Consider the following 14,407-nt stretch of genomic DNA (forward strand, 5'->3'; position numbering starts at 1 on the left):
AAGCTTCTGCAATGTAATTTTACAAATTTTGTTTAGTTTTTCATTGTGTGGGGAAAAATGCAAACACACAAGGTCCGTAAACACATTTTGGCATCCTCAAAAGTAGATCTTAGGGGATGAAAGTTCAAGGTTCTTTCTGAAGAAAAAACAGAGTAAAATCTGTCTGAAACAAACCTCAGACAGAAGTGCTTCAATCCTGTCCTCCATGCTCTGTAGGAGCTGCTGCTTCTCATGCCTGAGGGCCTCGAGCGTCTCCTGCAGCTGATCTCTGTCTTGGCTCAGAGACGCCACTCTATCCTGCAGCTGATCTCTGTCTTCACTCAGAGACGCCACTCTGTCCTGCAGCTGATCTCTGTCCTGGCTCAGAGATGCCACTCTGTCCTGCAGCTGATCCCTATCCTGGCTCAGAGATGCCACTCTGTCCTGCAGCTGATCTCTGTCCTGGCTCAGAGATGCCACTCTGTCCTGCAGCTGATCTCTGTCCTGGCTCAGAGATGCCACTCTGTCCTGCAGCTGATCTCTGTTCTGGCTCAGAGACGCCACTCTATCCTGCAGCTGATCTCTGTCCTGGCTCAGAGATGCCACTCTATCCTGCACCTGATCTCTGTCCTGGCTCAGAGACGCCACTCTATCCTGCAGCTGATCTCTGTCCTGGCTCAGAGATGCCACTCTATCCTGCAGCTGATCTCTGTCCTGGCTCAGAGACGCCACTCTATCCTGCAGCTGATCTCTGTCTTCGCTCAGAGATGCCACTCTCTGCTGCAGTTTCTCCATCTCCTCCGAGGAGCTCAGACAGCTCGTCTCCTTCTCGAACAGCATGGTGTCCCTCTCTGCTAGGGTGGCTGTGAGCTGCTCTGACAGAGTTTTAATCTGGTTGTCTCTCTCTGCTGAAACAGTCTGCAGCTCCTCTGTAAGTGTTTTCATCTGTAAAAAGAGGAAACATACCATATATGCCTTTGAAGGCTCATTTTTGGCTATTTCTTAACAGAGCAACGCCTCATTTTGACCTTGCAGTGACTTTAACTTAAATGTATTATGGGAATTCAGATGCCAAGTTTAAGAACTTACCTGTTTGTCTAAAGTGCTTTCCTTCTCCTGACTCTCTTTCTCCAGTTTAGAGTTCATTTCCTTTTGTTCCTGCAGCTCCTCTTGGACTGATTTCAGGAGCTCTTGTGTGGTAGACGCCTAGAAACAAAGAGTCAGATTTTGTTAGCCAAATTCACAAACAAAGCATGTAAAAAACATGACTGGACCATTCATTCAAACTATCAGCTCAGACTGCTGTTGTCTCACCGTGTTCATGTTCTGCTGCAGCTCTTCCTCCAGCTCACTCTTCTTCTCCATCAAAGTCTGCACAGTCATGTTCAGCTGTGCAACCTGGACAAGAAAAAACAGGCTTGTTCTTCATTTGGATCATATTTTTTCCAACACAATACAAGAGATGGTTGCAAAGGGGACTGGGAGTTTAAGTAAAAGCCTAAAATCATGATTGTATATCATGGATATATTCATGGATATATACTGGCTTTTATAAGCAGTTTGCTTGTGCCTGTGCCTTTTCAGTCATTACTCAATATGGGAACAAGTAATCGATGATTGATTAATTGATCGTTAAGAATTTGGTTGATCACAGGGAATTTAGTCGATCTGATGTTGGCATTTAATAAAGAGATTAAACACGTCTTACTCTGCACTGCACAACAATATCTACCGTCATGACATTGTGAGTGGGTTTTGTTTTTGTTTGTTGTTGTTGTTTTTTTTTTATGAGGCCCGCTCTCTGTTATATGATGGGCTATTGACTTTGGATTCCTTCTAACTTTATATTGTGAAAAAAATACTCAGCAATCCAACCTGATTAAATCTGTAGTTTTCTGTGTCAGCTTTCCACTCAAAATGCATGTTTTATCTGCCTGAGAATCACAACAAAAGGCCTGTTTCCTACACATGCTTTTGACATGACAGCCTCAAATATGTAGCCTATACAGGTGGCTGCAGAATGGGTAGTAGGAACTCATTTCATTGTTAATGCCTAAAAACTCTGGCTGTATGATTAAAGCATCAGCTGCTGTTCACACAGACTCCACTAGAATTCCTTGGAAATTTTACAAGGAAGCTGGATGGAAAAGTTGAGAATAAAAAATTCCCCCATTTGAAAGAACAAAAAAATGAAGTGATTTAAATAAACCTCAGTCTGTAGAGCGTCCATCCTGTCCTCCATCTCCTCCTTGAGCTGCTGTTTCCCATGTCTAAGAGCCTCCAGAGTCTCCTGCAGCTGATCTCTGTCCTCGCTGAGAGACGCCACTCTGTCCTGCAGCTGATCTCGGTCTTCACTGAGAGACGCCACTCTATTCTGCAGCTGATCTCTGTCTTCGCTGAGGGACGCCACTCTATTCTGCAGCTGATCTCTGTCCTCGCTCAGAGACGCCACTCTATCCTGAAGCTGATCTCTGTCTTCACTGTGGGTCTGAGACTCAGCCGTCCTCTCCTGCAGCAGTGCGTCTCTCTCTGATTCTACATTCTGCAGCTGCTCAGCTACAGTCTGGATCTGAGGGACAGATAGATGATAAAATTTTGTTCATTGAGTGAATATGTCAATTTTTAACCAGTTAGTTTTGAAGTAAGAATATCTTAAATATGTGCTTTGATACCACAACAAAATTAAGACATCCTCAGCCCCCAATTTGAGGTAATTTCTCATATCCAGTGATCAAAACTGTGGGGAAACTCCTGCACACAGTTAAAACTGCATGCAAGCTTTTGCAAAGTTCTGTAAAGAAACATTTAAATGAGTTTGGCTTTAATGTTTAATGGAGTCATTCCTCTCAAATGCAAATTTATGAAACTGATTGAGCTTTTGCAAGGCTTTGTACTGTTTGGTTGCAAGGTGTAAACTCATAATCTGACACAATTTTTCCAGTATCAGCTTGAAATCATATTGTCTGCTTGGTCTTAGGGAGCAAAAGCGGGATAATTTGTTTTTTTTTTTCTTTCTTTAATGAAGATGTGTCACACCTGGTTTCGGAGCTCCTGAATCTTAAGTATTGTCTCCTTATCAATCCCGTTGCTCTGGTTGCTCTCCAGCTCGGACTTCTCCCTCCTCATCACATCGATCTCATCCTGCAGGCCTCTGATCTTCTCCTGAGAGACCCTCAGCTCCTCCTGGGTCTCAATCATCTAACAGACATCAGAGACACAGATGATTTAAAGGGGAGAAGATTTCCATTCACCATAACAAATAGAGTTCTTGAACTGATTTTTAAATGCCACGTCCTCCAAAGTATATTAATACTTTTAAATATGATTGACTCACCTGCTCAACATTTTCCTGGAGGTCAGACTTCAGCTGGTTCATCTCCTGCTGTGATTTCTCCAAATTTTCCTCCAGCTGTTGGATCTGAATAATACACAGCAACAAAACAGTACAAATTACCCCTCATATGACTATACAGAAAATATTCAGACCCCATTCACCTTTTTCAATTTTGTTATGTTGTAGCCTGATGCTACAGGTGTTTAAATACACTTTTTCTCTCATTAATCTACACTCACTGCTCCATAGTGAAAACAGAAATTTTGCAAGTTTACTAAAAATAAAAAAAACTGAAATATCACACTGATATAAGGATTCAGACCATTTGAAACAACACTGTAAATTTAGCTTAGGTTGCTCCCATTTCTCAGGATCGTTGCTGAGATGTTTCTACACCTTGACTGGAGTCCACCTGTGATAAAGTGAATTGACTTGACATGATTTGAGAATGCACACATCTCTCTATAGAAGGCCTCACAGCTTACAATGCATATCAGAGTAAACCAAGCCATGAGGTCAAAGGAAGTGCCTGCAGAGCTCAGAGACTGGATTGTTGACAGGCACAGATCTGGGGAAGCATGGTGGTGGCAGCATCATGCTGTTGGGGTGTTTTCATCTTCTAAAATGACGATGACCCTTAGCACAAAGAGTGGTTTAGGGACAACTTTGTGAATGTCCTAGAGTGGCCCATCCAGAGCTCTGACTTGAACCCTACCAAGCATTTCTGGAGAGACCTGAAAATTTTTGTCCACTGACGGCCCCCATCCAACCTGGCTGAGCTTAAGAGGATTTGCAAAGAAGAAAGGCAGAAAATCCCCCAATCCAGGTGTGCTGAGCTTGTTGCATCATAGAGGCTGTAATTGCTGCCAAAGGTGCTTCATCTAAGTACTGAGTAAAGGGCCTGAACACTGATGTCAACATGATATTTCAGTTTTTTCTTTTTAACAGATTATCAAAACACTTTTAAATTCTGTTTTCACTGTGACATTATGGGTTACTGCATGTAGATTAATGGGAGAAAACATGAATTTAAACAACTGTAGCATCGGACTGCAACATGATGAAACTGAAAAAAGTGAAGGGGTCTGAATACTTTCTGAAGGTATGTGAGACTGTTTATTTACCTTCGTATTTTTTCCACCATAAACAGAGAATTTAATGCCGACATTGAGTTTTTAGAGACATTAATGCAACCAAAAGCATTTGTGTAGTTGCAAAATATTTCAAAACAGGCCATTTTCTCTTCTAATATTCATCTCTTTAAATGTACTTTGTGACTCCGCAGATTCTTTTCAAATAATGTAAATGTCTTGAAAAATACTATTTTCTGATAATAAGGAGGCAACTGGAGGAACAAAATTACTGTCAATATTTAACACCAGTTCTAAAATCCAAACACAATTTAAGATTAAAAAAAAGGAATGGTTTTAATTTATTGTATATGACCTCTCTAGAGCCACCTGTGGTACCTCAGAGGCCCACATGAGAGTTGCAGCCCTTTAGGAAGCACTGCTCAAGCAGATTAATTTTCAAATGCTCATCCAAACAAAAAAATGCATTTTTATGGATTGCATTGTAGAATAAAATACCCTCTCATTCTCATGATCCCAAGAAAACAGCTGAAGCTCTTTATCCTGGGAGAACGGAGCCAAATAAAATGCATGGGTGCATGTCCTCTTGCATACATAATGTCGTCTAGTATGCACAGACATAAATCAACACTTGTGACAGTTAAAAAAGTCACTGTAGTGTTGTAATGAGAGTTTTAGTTATGAGATCTGACCTGCAGGAGTTGTTGAGCATCCTGTTCTTCTCTTAGTGAACGAGGCTCAGAGCTGAACTGCTGCTGCTGCAACTCAACCTGCATCTAAACACAGAAAGAAAGAACTTTAAGACAATTGATTTGTCTGCATTTTAAAACATATTGACCTCATTAGATTAACAGCAGTGTCTTTAATGTGTTTGTCAAACAAAGAGGAACCCTAGATTTATACATTTAGAGAAAATGAGAAAAATTCACTCTGGCTAGTGAAGTCAAATGGCAGCATCGTCCTTGTTCCCAATTCAGTTTCTGTTTATTGCCCTTAAAGCCCATCTAATTTCAGCCTATTTAGTGAGGAGGAAACTAGGAAGTCAGACAGCGGTGTCTACAGTTGGAAAGATTTAATATTTATCTGCTTCAGCGTTCTAAATTCAGCTGTTGTTGGCTTTTCAAACCTGGCTTGATCTGAGCTGCAATAGCTCAGTTCATACAGCTGTTAAAGTCTCCTGCAGCACTCTAAATGGGCCTCTTTGCATAAAAATCTCTGGTGTGGGGGTGCACCGGTAGTCGAGTGGTTAAGGTGTGCACCATGTACACAGGCGACCCAGGTTCGAATCCGGCCTGTGGCACTATTTCCTGCATGTCTCTCCCCGCTCTCTGACTCTATCCACTGTCCTCTCTCTAATAAAGGCACGAAAAAGCCCAAAAATAAATCTTAAAAAAAAAAAAGAAATAAAAATAAAGAAAATTCTTTGGTGTGAACTGGACTCATGATACAACCAACTAGATCTGACTACGGGCAAAAAACTCAAACATTTGGAGAGAACAAACAAGGATTTTTTTGGCAAGAGGAATTCTGTTCTAAAATAGGAATTAGCATAATTGAGATGACTTGACTCTCTTCTCTTGACTCTGTTTAAAACATGTTTTAGATGCTGTGAAAAAAAATAAGCAGCACTTTGTTCCCCAGAAATCTGACACAATTTTTGTGAAATGAAAAGGATCTTGCAGAACTGTTTCTATGAACTGTTTTAGGAAAGTATAAGCATACCATCTCCATCCTTTCTTCCATCTCCTCCCTGAGCTGCTGCTTCTCCTGTCTGAGAGCCTCCAGAGTCTCCTGCAGCTGATCTCTGTCCTCGCTGAGAGACGCCACTCTGTCCTGCAGCTTCACTATCTCCTCCGAGGAGCTCTGACAGCTAGTCTTCTCGTCCAACAGCGCGGCATCCCGCTCTGCTAGGGCAGCTGTGAGCTGCTCTGATAGAGTCTTCATCTGTTTGAATGGAGAGATCCACAAAAACACTCATTAAATGAAGGGTTTCTGTCTTGTGGGTTTTTGAGACTTTTCCCAACACCATGACTGAAAACAATACAATCCCAAAAATTTTTATGTTTAATGGTGTCAAATCTTAAGCAGAAAACCTATGTTGACAAACACTGATGTTTCTCAGATATTTTTGGTCTCATGAAGATTCAAGCATGAAGGGTGGTTTGCATTTCATTTATACCAAATGTTAAGTGTAGAAAACTGTATAAACTAAATATATGGAGCTGTAAATTTGTGCTTATTTTCCAGACACAACAGATACAGCCAAACTAAATCAAGAAATATGACCACAGAAACAGACCTGTTGTTCCATCTGAGCCTGTCTCTCTTGACTCAGTGTCTTCAGGTCGCTGTTTCTTTGGTTCTGCTCCTGAAGCTGCAGTTGAAGTGAATCTAATAGACTTTGAGTCTCTGCAGCCTGAAAATCGAAGAAAAAGTTTTACATTTTAAGTTATTTACAGCAGATGCAGCCAAACTTCAATCAAGAAAACAACTCTGCCTTTGTGCTTGTAAACTAGGACAACAGTAGACTTATGAAACGGCCTTAGCATAGATTGCATGTAAATGTACTGACTGACACACAATACATGTGAATAACTGTGGATTTGATCAGTTTTTCTTCATAGGGTTAACAGCAAGTATACTTCAGCCTTTAATGAAAAAACTGCACAACTTAGACAGTCTGAATGAATTTGGCAGAAATGTTTTGGTAATTAAAAATTAACAAATCCACCTCTGGGTGCCTAGAACTTCTGTTTTCACAGCCACAGAATCAAAACAGGTTATGATAGGATAAGATTTTAGTAGGGGTGTTTAGCTATGCATTTTTGTACCTTACAGATTCTGTATGGACCTCTCGGTACGGTATAGACGTGTACTAAACAAAAACATGCTGAACTAAGCTCCGACACTGATGGGAAAAACGGGAGCACAACCCACATGGTCCTGGAAACCACACAACCACAGGAAATGACAGTAACAGCCACATTATTCCCGGTTCAAAGGGAAAAGTGCTCCCAAACTTTGTAGAGGGTCCTATCAGTTAATAAATTAATCCAAAACTGAAGTCAGTGCTGAAATCGGCTGGAAAGCTATCAATTAGCTCATTCAATCAGCTAATTTTTGGTTATATTATGATGTGTTCAAGGTCGGCTGAGAATTTTTCGCATTAAAGGAATATGTGCAAATAAACAACCATGTACATGCATAATTTATTTCAGTATCTTTATGTATTGAAGATCTTTTTGCAGGAAGTTACAGAATTATTCTTCATTTAAATGTAATGTATTTAATTATTGTCATTTTTAAAATTTCCAATAAATGTGAAAAATAAACTAAGGAGGCTAGAGATCCTGAACTGTCGATGCTGGACTATATGTCCAAAGAAGGTTTTCACATTCCCAGTTAAGAACAAGAAATTCTGGACTGTTCTTATGGTGGCCCTGAAGGCCAAGAGGATTAATATTTCAAAAGTGCAAAACACAAAAAACACAAAAAATAGCAGATATTCTTCATTAAATATCGTTAGGAGGGGAAATATTATCCGAGCTGCTGGGACGTGACATACCGGAGATGACATTCAAGAGTGACACAGTAATGTGTAGATACGCAGAGAGCATTTCAAGAATCACACGATATGTATGCCCCTTGTTAAAGTATTGCCTTATCAGCTCAGTGTCCTCTTCCCTCCTGGTAAACACTTTAAATTTTGCGCTGCATCGGCTATTGTGGTATCCAATGGAAACAAGAAATGACTTGGGTTTCGTCCAATCAGAGACAAGTACCAGGGTCCTACCCTTTCTGGTTTCATGAAATATATTTTGTGTTCTGTGAATATTTTTGTGTTTTGTGAAATTTATTTTGCACTTTTGAAGTATTAATCATGTTGGCCTTCAGGGCCACCATAGCATCTACCTCAATTACCGTACCAACAACTTAACAAACGTTGACTTTAAAACAGTGAACTCTTACACCCCTTGATTTTAGTTGACTTGTATCTGTATTAGAAAACCTGGATATCATGACAGCAGAACGTTGACTATTGAGGATCCTTTAAAAATACTCTAACTGAAAGTTTAAACTCACTTTTTGGTCTATGTCTGACTCCTTGTGCTCACAGAGGTTCATCTGATTGGAGTTATTTTGTTTCTCCTGCTGGAGCTCCTCTTCAAGAGAAAGCAGACGACGCTCGGTCTCTGCAAGCTAAAAAAATAAAGCATAGGCAGAGCTGTCAAACATTTCTATTCTTATATGCATTTCAATACCACATGAAAAACATGGCACATTGTTTTCAAGACTGATGGCATCAAAAAGCTGGCAACGTTTCAGTAAACGACTAGTTTGGAAAGTTTAGGTGACTTGCAGGAGTGTGTTTCTATCTTCCAGCTGACAAAGAGAGGAGCTGGAACTAGGGCTGAACGATTCGCAAAAATAATCTAATTGTGATTTTCCCCAAATATTACAATTTAATATGTGATTATTCTTGGGTTAATCTTATCTGTTTTTCGACAATTAATTCCATAAATGAGACCATGTGTTGAAAACAATGACATTATTTCCGAAGCATCTGAATATGAGGGGTGCAACAAGCTTTAAGCTATAAAGGAAGCAGCTTGGGTGGGGGAGGTGAGGCTGGCTACCAGCTGATCGCAGCTGGGGTATGACTTTTGTGAAGTAACGCTAGGCTTTATTAGTTTCAGACAGAATGAGCTAACTGTTTTTGCTTGTATTACAAATGTGATGTCATTTGCTTTGTTTAAGAGCATTATCATTTTATGTCATTCATGTTGATTAAGAAAAACACATAAAACACAAAAAGGGAAGATTTTTGTAAACCATCATTAAAGAATCACACTTGAATGGTTGCATAATGTGCATAAAATCTCTGCCACTGCAAAAAAATGATTTATCAACCTGGTATTTTAACACATTTCAAGTTAGAGAAATATTGCAATGTCTGCGATTTGAAAATTGCAGCAGGCCATATTGTGATTTAATCTAATTTGCGATTAATTGCCCAGCCCTAGTTGGGACTGAAACTACTACTGCATTAGAGCTCACAGCTAGTGCATTCAGCTTGTTTACTCTAAAATCACACTTAACCACATGAGATTTTGAGTTTTGAGAGTGAAGACTCTGGTTGTTGCTGAATTAATCAGTTAGCTTGTGGTGTGTTGTGTCATTTCACACCACATTATATGAAAACACAAAAGTTAAATCTGTCATGATATGTCATCATGTGTGGGGTCTCACATTAAAGAAATCAGTTAAAACTTTAAAAGTGCGTTTTAGAGTGCCAGGCTTAAGGTGATGAAGTACTAATGAAGTGAGAGGCATAGCTGTAGAGCTACAGTGGAATAGAAAAAAACACACCTGTTGTTCTAGCTCAGTCTGTCTCTCTTGACTCAGTGTCTCCAAGTCGCTGTTTCTTTGATTCTGCTCCTGAAGCTGCAGTTGAAGTGAATCTAAAAGACTTTGAGTCTCTGCAGCCTGAAAATTAGAGAAGAAAAAATTTAAAATGTTTACAGTTATCCATGTGAGACTGAAACATGCTGGATTTTATTGAGCACAGGCTGTTTAGAAAAAAAAAAAATACAAAACTTTCTAACCGTCTCCACATTTCTCTGCAGATCTTCTTCCAGTCGGCTCTTTTGATCTCTGAGGGTCTGAAGTTCTGCCTGAAGTTGTTCCTTCTGTAAAAGAAAACAGACATTTTAGTTTGACATGACTCAAATATTTTTTTCTGTCAGATTTACCAAGAATAATACTAACTTTAGAACGTTTTTCTTCCCAGTAAATAGAATCTTTAAAATATGACCCAACAAATACAGCTTCCCTCTCAAGGAGAAAGTTTTAAGACTCATCTTCTCACTAAAACCATAAAATAGACAGAATTGTCTAAGCTGACACTAGTATTGCACAGATACTGATACCAGTATCAGCCTAAGTACTCATACTCATTTAACATTGCAGATCCTGTACTCATTTTAAAGTATGAGGTTAGCCTGCTTTTTCTCATAATATGAGGATGTAGTCAAATTGGAGTTGTCAGGAATTTGTTCATATGAAAAAGCAAAGAAGAATGGAAAGTATGCAATGATAAAAAGAGGAGGAATTAACAACATCTGGTGAAAACAAAACAAACTTTTAAAATAATTATAAGAACAGCTATTGTATTATTAAGTACTCATATTTGTACTTTGGATTGTTGAGCACTCAAATGGTTTCTCTGATGTCTTTAGAAAGTCTTACTTGTGTTTGCAGCTCCTCCAGCTGTGCGCTGGTGTCAGAGGGAGGAGGATCCTCATGTTTGGATGTTTTTGCAGCCTCCAGCTGTTTGATCAATTCCTTCTGTTGATTATTTCTCTCCAAGGCCGTCCTCAGCTCTTCCTGATTCTCAATCATCTGTTAAGAGAGGAAAGAGTTTTAGTTTGGATAATGACATGCGGAGAAATCCATGCATTTTAAAATCTGGACAGATAGCAGTCATACCAGGGTCGCTGCACCCTTTTAAACATTGAATTTGAGAATTTTGAAACCCAAAATTAGAAAAATTAACACTACTTTTGAACTGTGTCGTTACATATTTTTTCTGGGGATTTAAGGCTTGAATTCCCACTGACCCAAGTTTAAGAGTTTTTTCTTATCATGGCCCAGAGTACATGTCCACCAACTATTCGTTATTGTTTTTATCTTAAAAACAAATTTCTCTTCACTTTCCTTCCTTTTTTCAATAATAAGCACTTTGTAAATATTCCTGTAACAACCCACCATAAATTCTGCTTTTATTGGCATAAATAATCACATAAACATCAACATGCACTTAAGGATTAATTTAAATAAAAGAAAGGTAAAAACAGCTAAGAAGGCCATGTAGGTTTGATAAAGTGCAACCAAAAAATGTAACACCTCTTGCAAGTTAAAAAAAGAATTATCTGGTATGACCTTGAATTTTAATATCCATTTCAAGATTTTTTAAAACTTTGTAAGGATCCACAGGAAACCTGGGCCACGCACCATCTCCACATTTTCCTGCATATCCATCTTGAGCTGATCTCTCTCCTCGGTGAGCGAGGACAAGGCCAACAGCAGCTTCTCCCTCTCCTCAGCAGACGTCTGAGCTCCGGTCAGCAGAGTCTCTCTCTCCACTTGAACACCCTGAAGCTCCGCTGACAGACTCTCAATCTGTGGGGAAGATTTTTAAATAATACATTTATAGCAGAAGCAATGACAGTGTTTACATGGACATAAATAATCCAAAATAAAAGCCTGATCTGGATGAAAATGCATCATATAACCATGAAAATCAGGATTCTGATCTAATTCACCTTATTTTGAAGGAAATTTAATCAGAAAGAAAGCGGTGGGTTATGCTGATTGTTATTTCCATCAGCGTCCACGCTCACATTTGTTCCTATTGTGTCTTCCTGGTTGAGGTTAATCTTCATGCCCGCTTATCTCTTAAACTGTCATCCTGCAGCTCATCACTGTCCCTGTATTCAGTGACTGCAGAAGTTTCCTACCACTGAGCTTCAGTTTAATTTGGGAGTGCAACAGAGGAAGAGGAAGGATCGCTTGCTGTTCGTGATATAGGTTCACTTGATATAGGTTCCATCATTACAGATGTGAGAGAAGAGCAGAATTACATCTGTTGCACAGCAAGGGGATGAATCGAGGAGAGGGGTTTGTTTACAACACGGGCAGAGTCCGTAACCCTAATTTCGTTCCCAAAAATTTGTGAAAATAATAACACAAAGTGGGATTAAAATTCTAATCAAACTGGATCTCACTAAGGAGAAAAATGTTGACATATGCCAATGAAAAGAAACTCGTAGCTGATTGGTAGTACTTAATTGATACCAGGGCGATTATTTGCTGCTGCTGCTGTTGTCCGCTTTGTTAGTGAGTTGAATCCCTGTGCATTCTGCCTAAATGCTTTAATTCCGCTTAAATGTTTGATGCACACTTTAACATGTTATATCAAATCACTTTTTAGTGCCCATATAAACATGAACTTTGAAAATCCCTAACCACAATGGTTCTAACTGGATCAAATACATGTCCCACGTGTAAACATAGATAATAAGTCCACAGACAACAAACCAGCTTCAGAAATATTTAACTCACACGTCCTCCTAATTCAGACTCTTTCTGCTCATAGAGCTTCTCTAAATCGGACTTCTGCTCCTGACGCTCCTGCAGCTCGGTCTGAAGAGACTGAAGAAGAGTTTGTGCCTCTGCAGCCTGAAAAAAAGTGAATAAAAACAAATAAGAGCAGCTGGTTTAGTTCAAAAATAAAACATAGATCACACAACACTGGTAGCAGAAGAAGCTGAACATAAGGAGATTTGGAAACTAAATTATCTGATAGATATTGTTTATGAAATGCCAAATGACTAAGAATCCAAAACCTAAAGGTAACCCAAACAGCACTGATAATATGTTGTGGTATTATGGGCAAGGACACAGTAACATCTGTCACAAAAACTCTATAAATGCTCTCCAGACTACATTCTTATTTCTATCTGCATCATTTTGTTGTTTGTGAAAGCATACATCATGAACGCAGCTTTGAATGGACACAAGTCAGCTGATAAAAAATCAGACAGCTGAGGAGAAAAATTTGTGCCATAAACACTGAATGTGGTGGCTTTTTGAAGATTTTAACACCACTGTGACAAATATTATATTCTGATCAAGGCCACCCATAAGAGGGGAATAAAGGGGAAAGCCTTTTGGGGCCAAGCTGAATGGGGGCCCATGGAGGTCAAGAAAATCATGGTCCATTGAAAAATTAAGCTGTGATAATGGAATTTTAATTTATTCATGCTTTAGTATCCAACCTTTTTCAAAATGTCAACCGCTTTTCTCAAAAGAGGATAAACTTCCTTAGGTAGGATAGGCACATTAAACTAAATCATTTGGAAGAAGTGTCAGACTCCATCACTTAGCCATGATGTGAACAAATGTCAGTATGCAAGAAAATGAGGAAAATTGGACAACCTAAACAGAAAAATGGGTGTAAAACATGGTGGAAAGGGTTAAAAAGTATTGAAAACCAGCAGAAAAAGTGGTAAAAAATGGGTTATATGGTGAAAGTGTGAAAGGCAGAGAAAGTGTCAAAAAAAGGTTTTAAATGTCAAAAACTGATATAAAGTGACAAAAATGGGTTATTAGTGGCAAACACAGGCAGAGCAAGGATCGGGAACAGTTAAAATGGTGACAAAAAATGGGTTAAAAGTGGCAAAACAGGCACAGAAAGAGGTGAAAAGGGGTTAGAAAGTGTCAAAAATAGGTTTTAAATGTCAAAAATGGGCAAAAAAGTACAAAAATGGCTACAAAAATGACAAATAATAGTGGCATTTAAAGAAATATATTAGAGCTATATTACACCAAGTTTCATGTGCAATACTGATTACAAAACCTTGATCAATCAGTCAAAATCCTCATGAAATAACAGGATGAACAGATATTGTTTCTCACCATCTCCTCGTGTTTCTGCAGTTCAGTCCTAAGCTCTTCTCTCTCTGCCGTCACAGTACGGAGCAGCTTCTCCGTCTCCTCTGCTGAACTCTGAGCTCCATCATTCAGGAGAGCGTCTTTCTCTGCTTGGACGACCTGGAGCTCCTCAGTCAGCTGGTTCAGCTGTGATAGTCCAAATAAACAAACCTGGTTAATTTAACTAATTAACCTCTCAATAGTATCAAACACAATTTTGGAGGGAATTGTTAAATTGGAGAAAACAGAGGAAACCGAATGAGCTTGTCTTAAATAACGATGCAGAAAGGATTTTGTAATCAGTAGGAGGAGGAATTTGCTGGGACAGCTAAAAATAGGTCAAACGTTAAGAAAGCTGCAGGTGTGAAAAAAAAAAAAAAAAAAATCCTAAATGAAATATTTGAGTCGCCACCTCTTCTGAAAAATTTAATTTTGTTCCTTCTGAGTGGTATAAATGTAAATGTAAATGTATATAATGTAATATATAGAATCAATTCAAGTATTCTTA

At 39.0% G+C, this 14,407-nt stretch overlaps 1 protein-coding gene across 2 annotated transcripts in view; it reads right to left on the minus strand.

The window, feature by feature from the left end:
* The window catches only part of cenpe (centromere protein E), a 39,818-nt gene that overhangs the window by 11,650 nt on the left and 13,761 nt on the right, over positions 1–14,407 (minus strand). For both annotated transcript variants that reach the window (XM_041804581.1, XM_041804580.1), the window contains exons 26-41: positions 13,885–14,046; positions 12,529–12,645; positions 11,419–11,586; positions 10,654–10,806; positions 10,011–10,094; positions 9,775–9,891; positions 8,488–8,604; positions 6,704–6,820; positions 6,127–6,348; positions 5,097–5,180; positions 3,314–3,397; positions 3,016–3,177; positions 2,189–2,548; positions 1,294–1,377; positions 1,069–1,185; positions 175–924 (exon numbers count right to left, since the gene is read on the minus strand). In XM_041804581.1, coding sequence (XP_041660515.1) covers positions 175–924; positions 1,069–1,185; positions 1,294–1,377; positions 2,189–2,548; positions 3,016–3,177; positions 3,314–3,397; positions 5,097–5,180; positions 6,127–6,348; positions 6,704–6,820; positions 8,488–8,604; positions 9,775–9,891; positions 10,011–10,094; positions 10,654–10,806; positions 11,419–11,586; positions 12,529–12,645; positions 13,885–14,046 — 2,898 coding nt within the window. The remainder of the gene's footprint in view (positions 1–174; positions 925–1,068; positions 1,186–1,293; positions 1,378–2,188; positions 2,549–3,015; positions 3,178–3,313; positions 3,398–5,096; positions 5,181–6,126; positions 6,349–6,703; positions 6,821–8,487; positions 8,605–9,774; positions 9,892–10,010; positions 10,095–10,653; positions 10,807–11,418; positions 11,587–12,528; positions 12,646–13,884; positions 14,047–14,407) is intronic.

Source organism: Cheilinus undulatus, linkage group 14 (assembly GCF_018320785.1).
Source record: "Cheilinus undulatus linkage group 14, ASM1832078v1, whole genome shotgun sequence".
In the NCBI taxonomy this organism is placed as follows: Eukaryota; Metazoa; Chordata; class Actinopteri; order Labriformes; family Labridae; genus Cheilinus; species Cheilinus undulatus.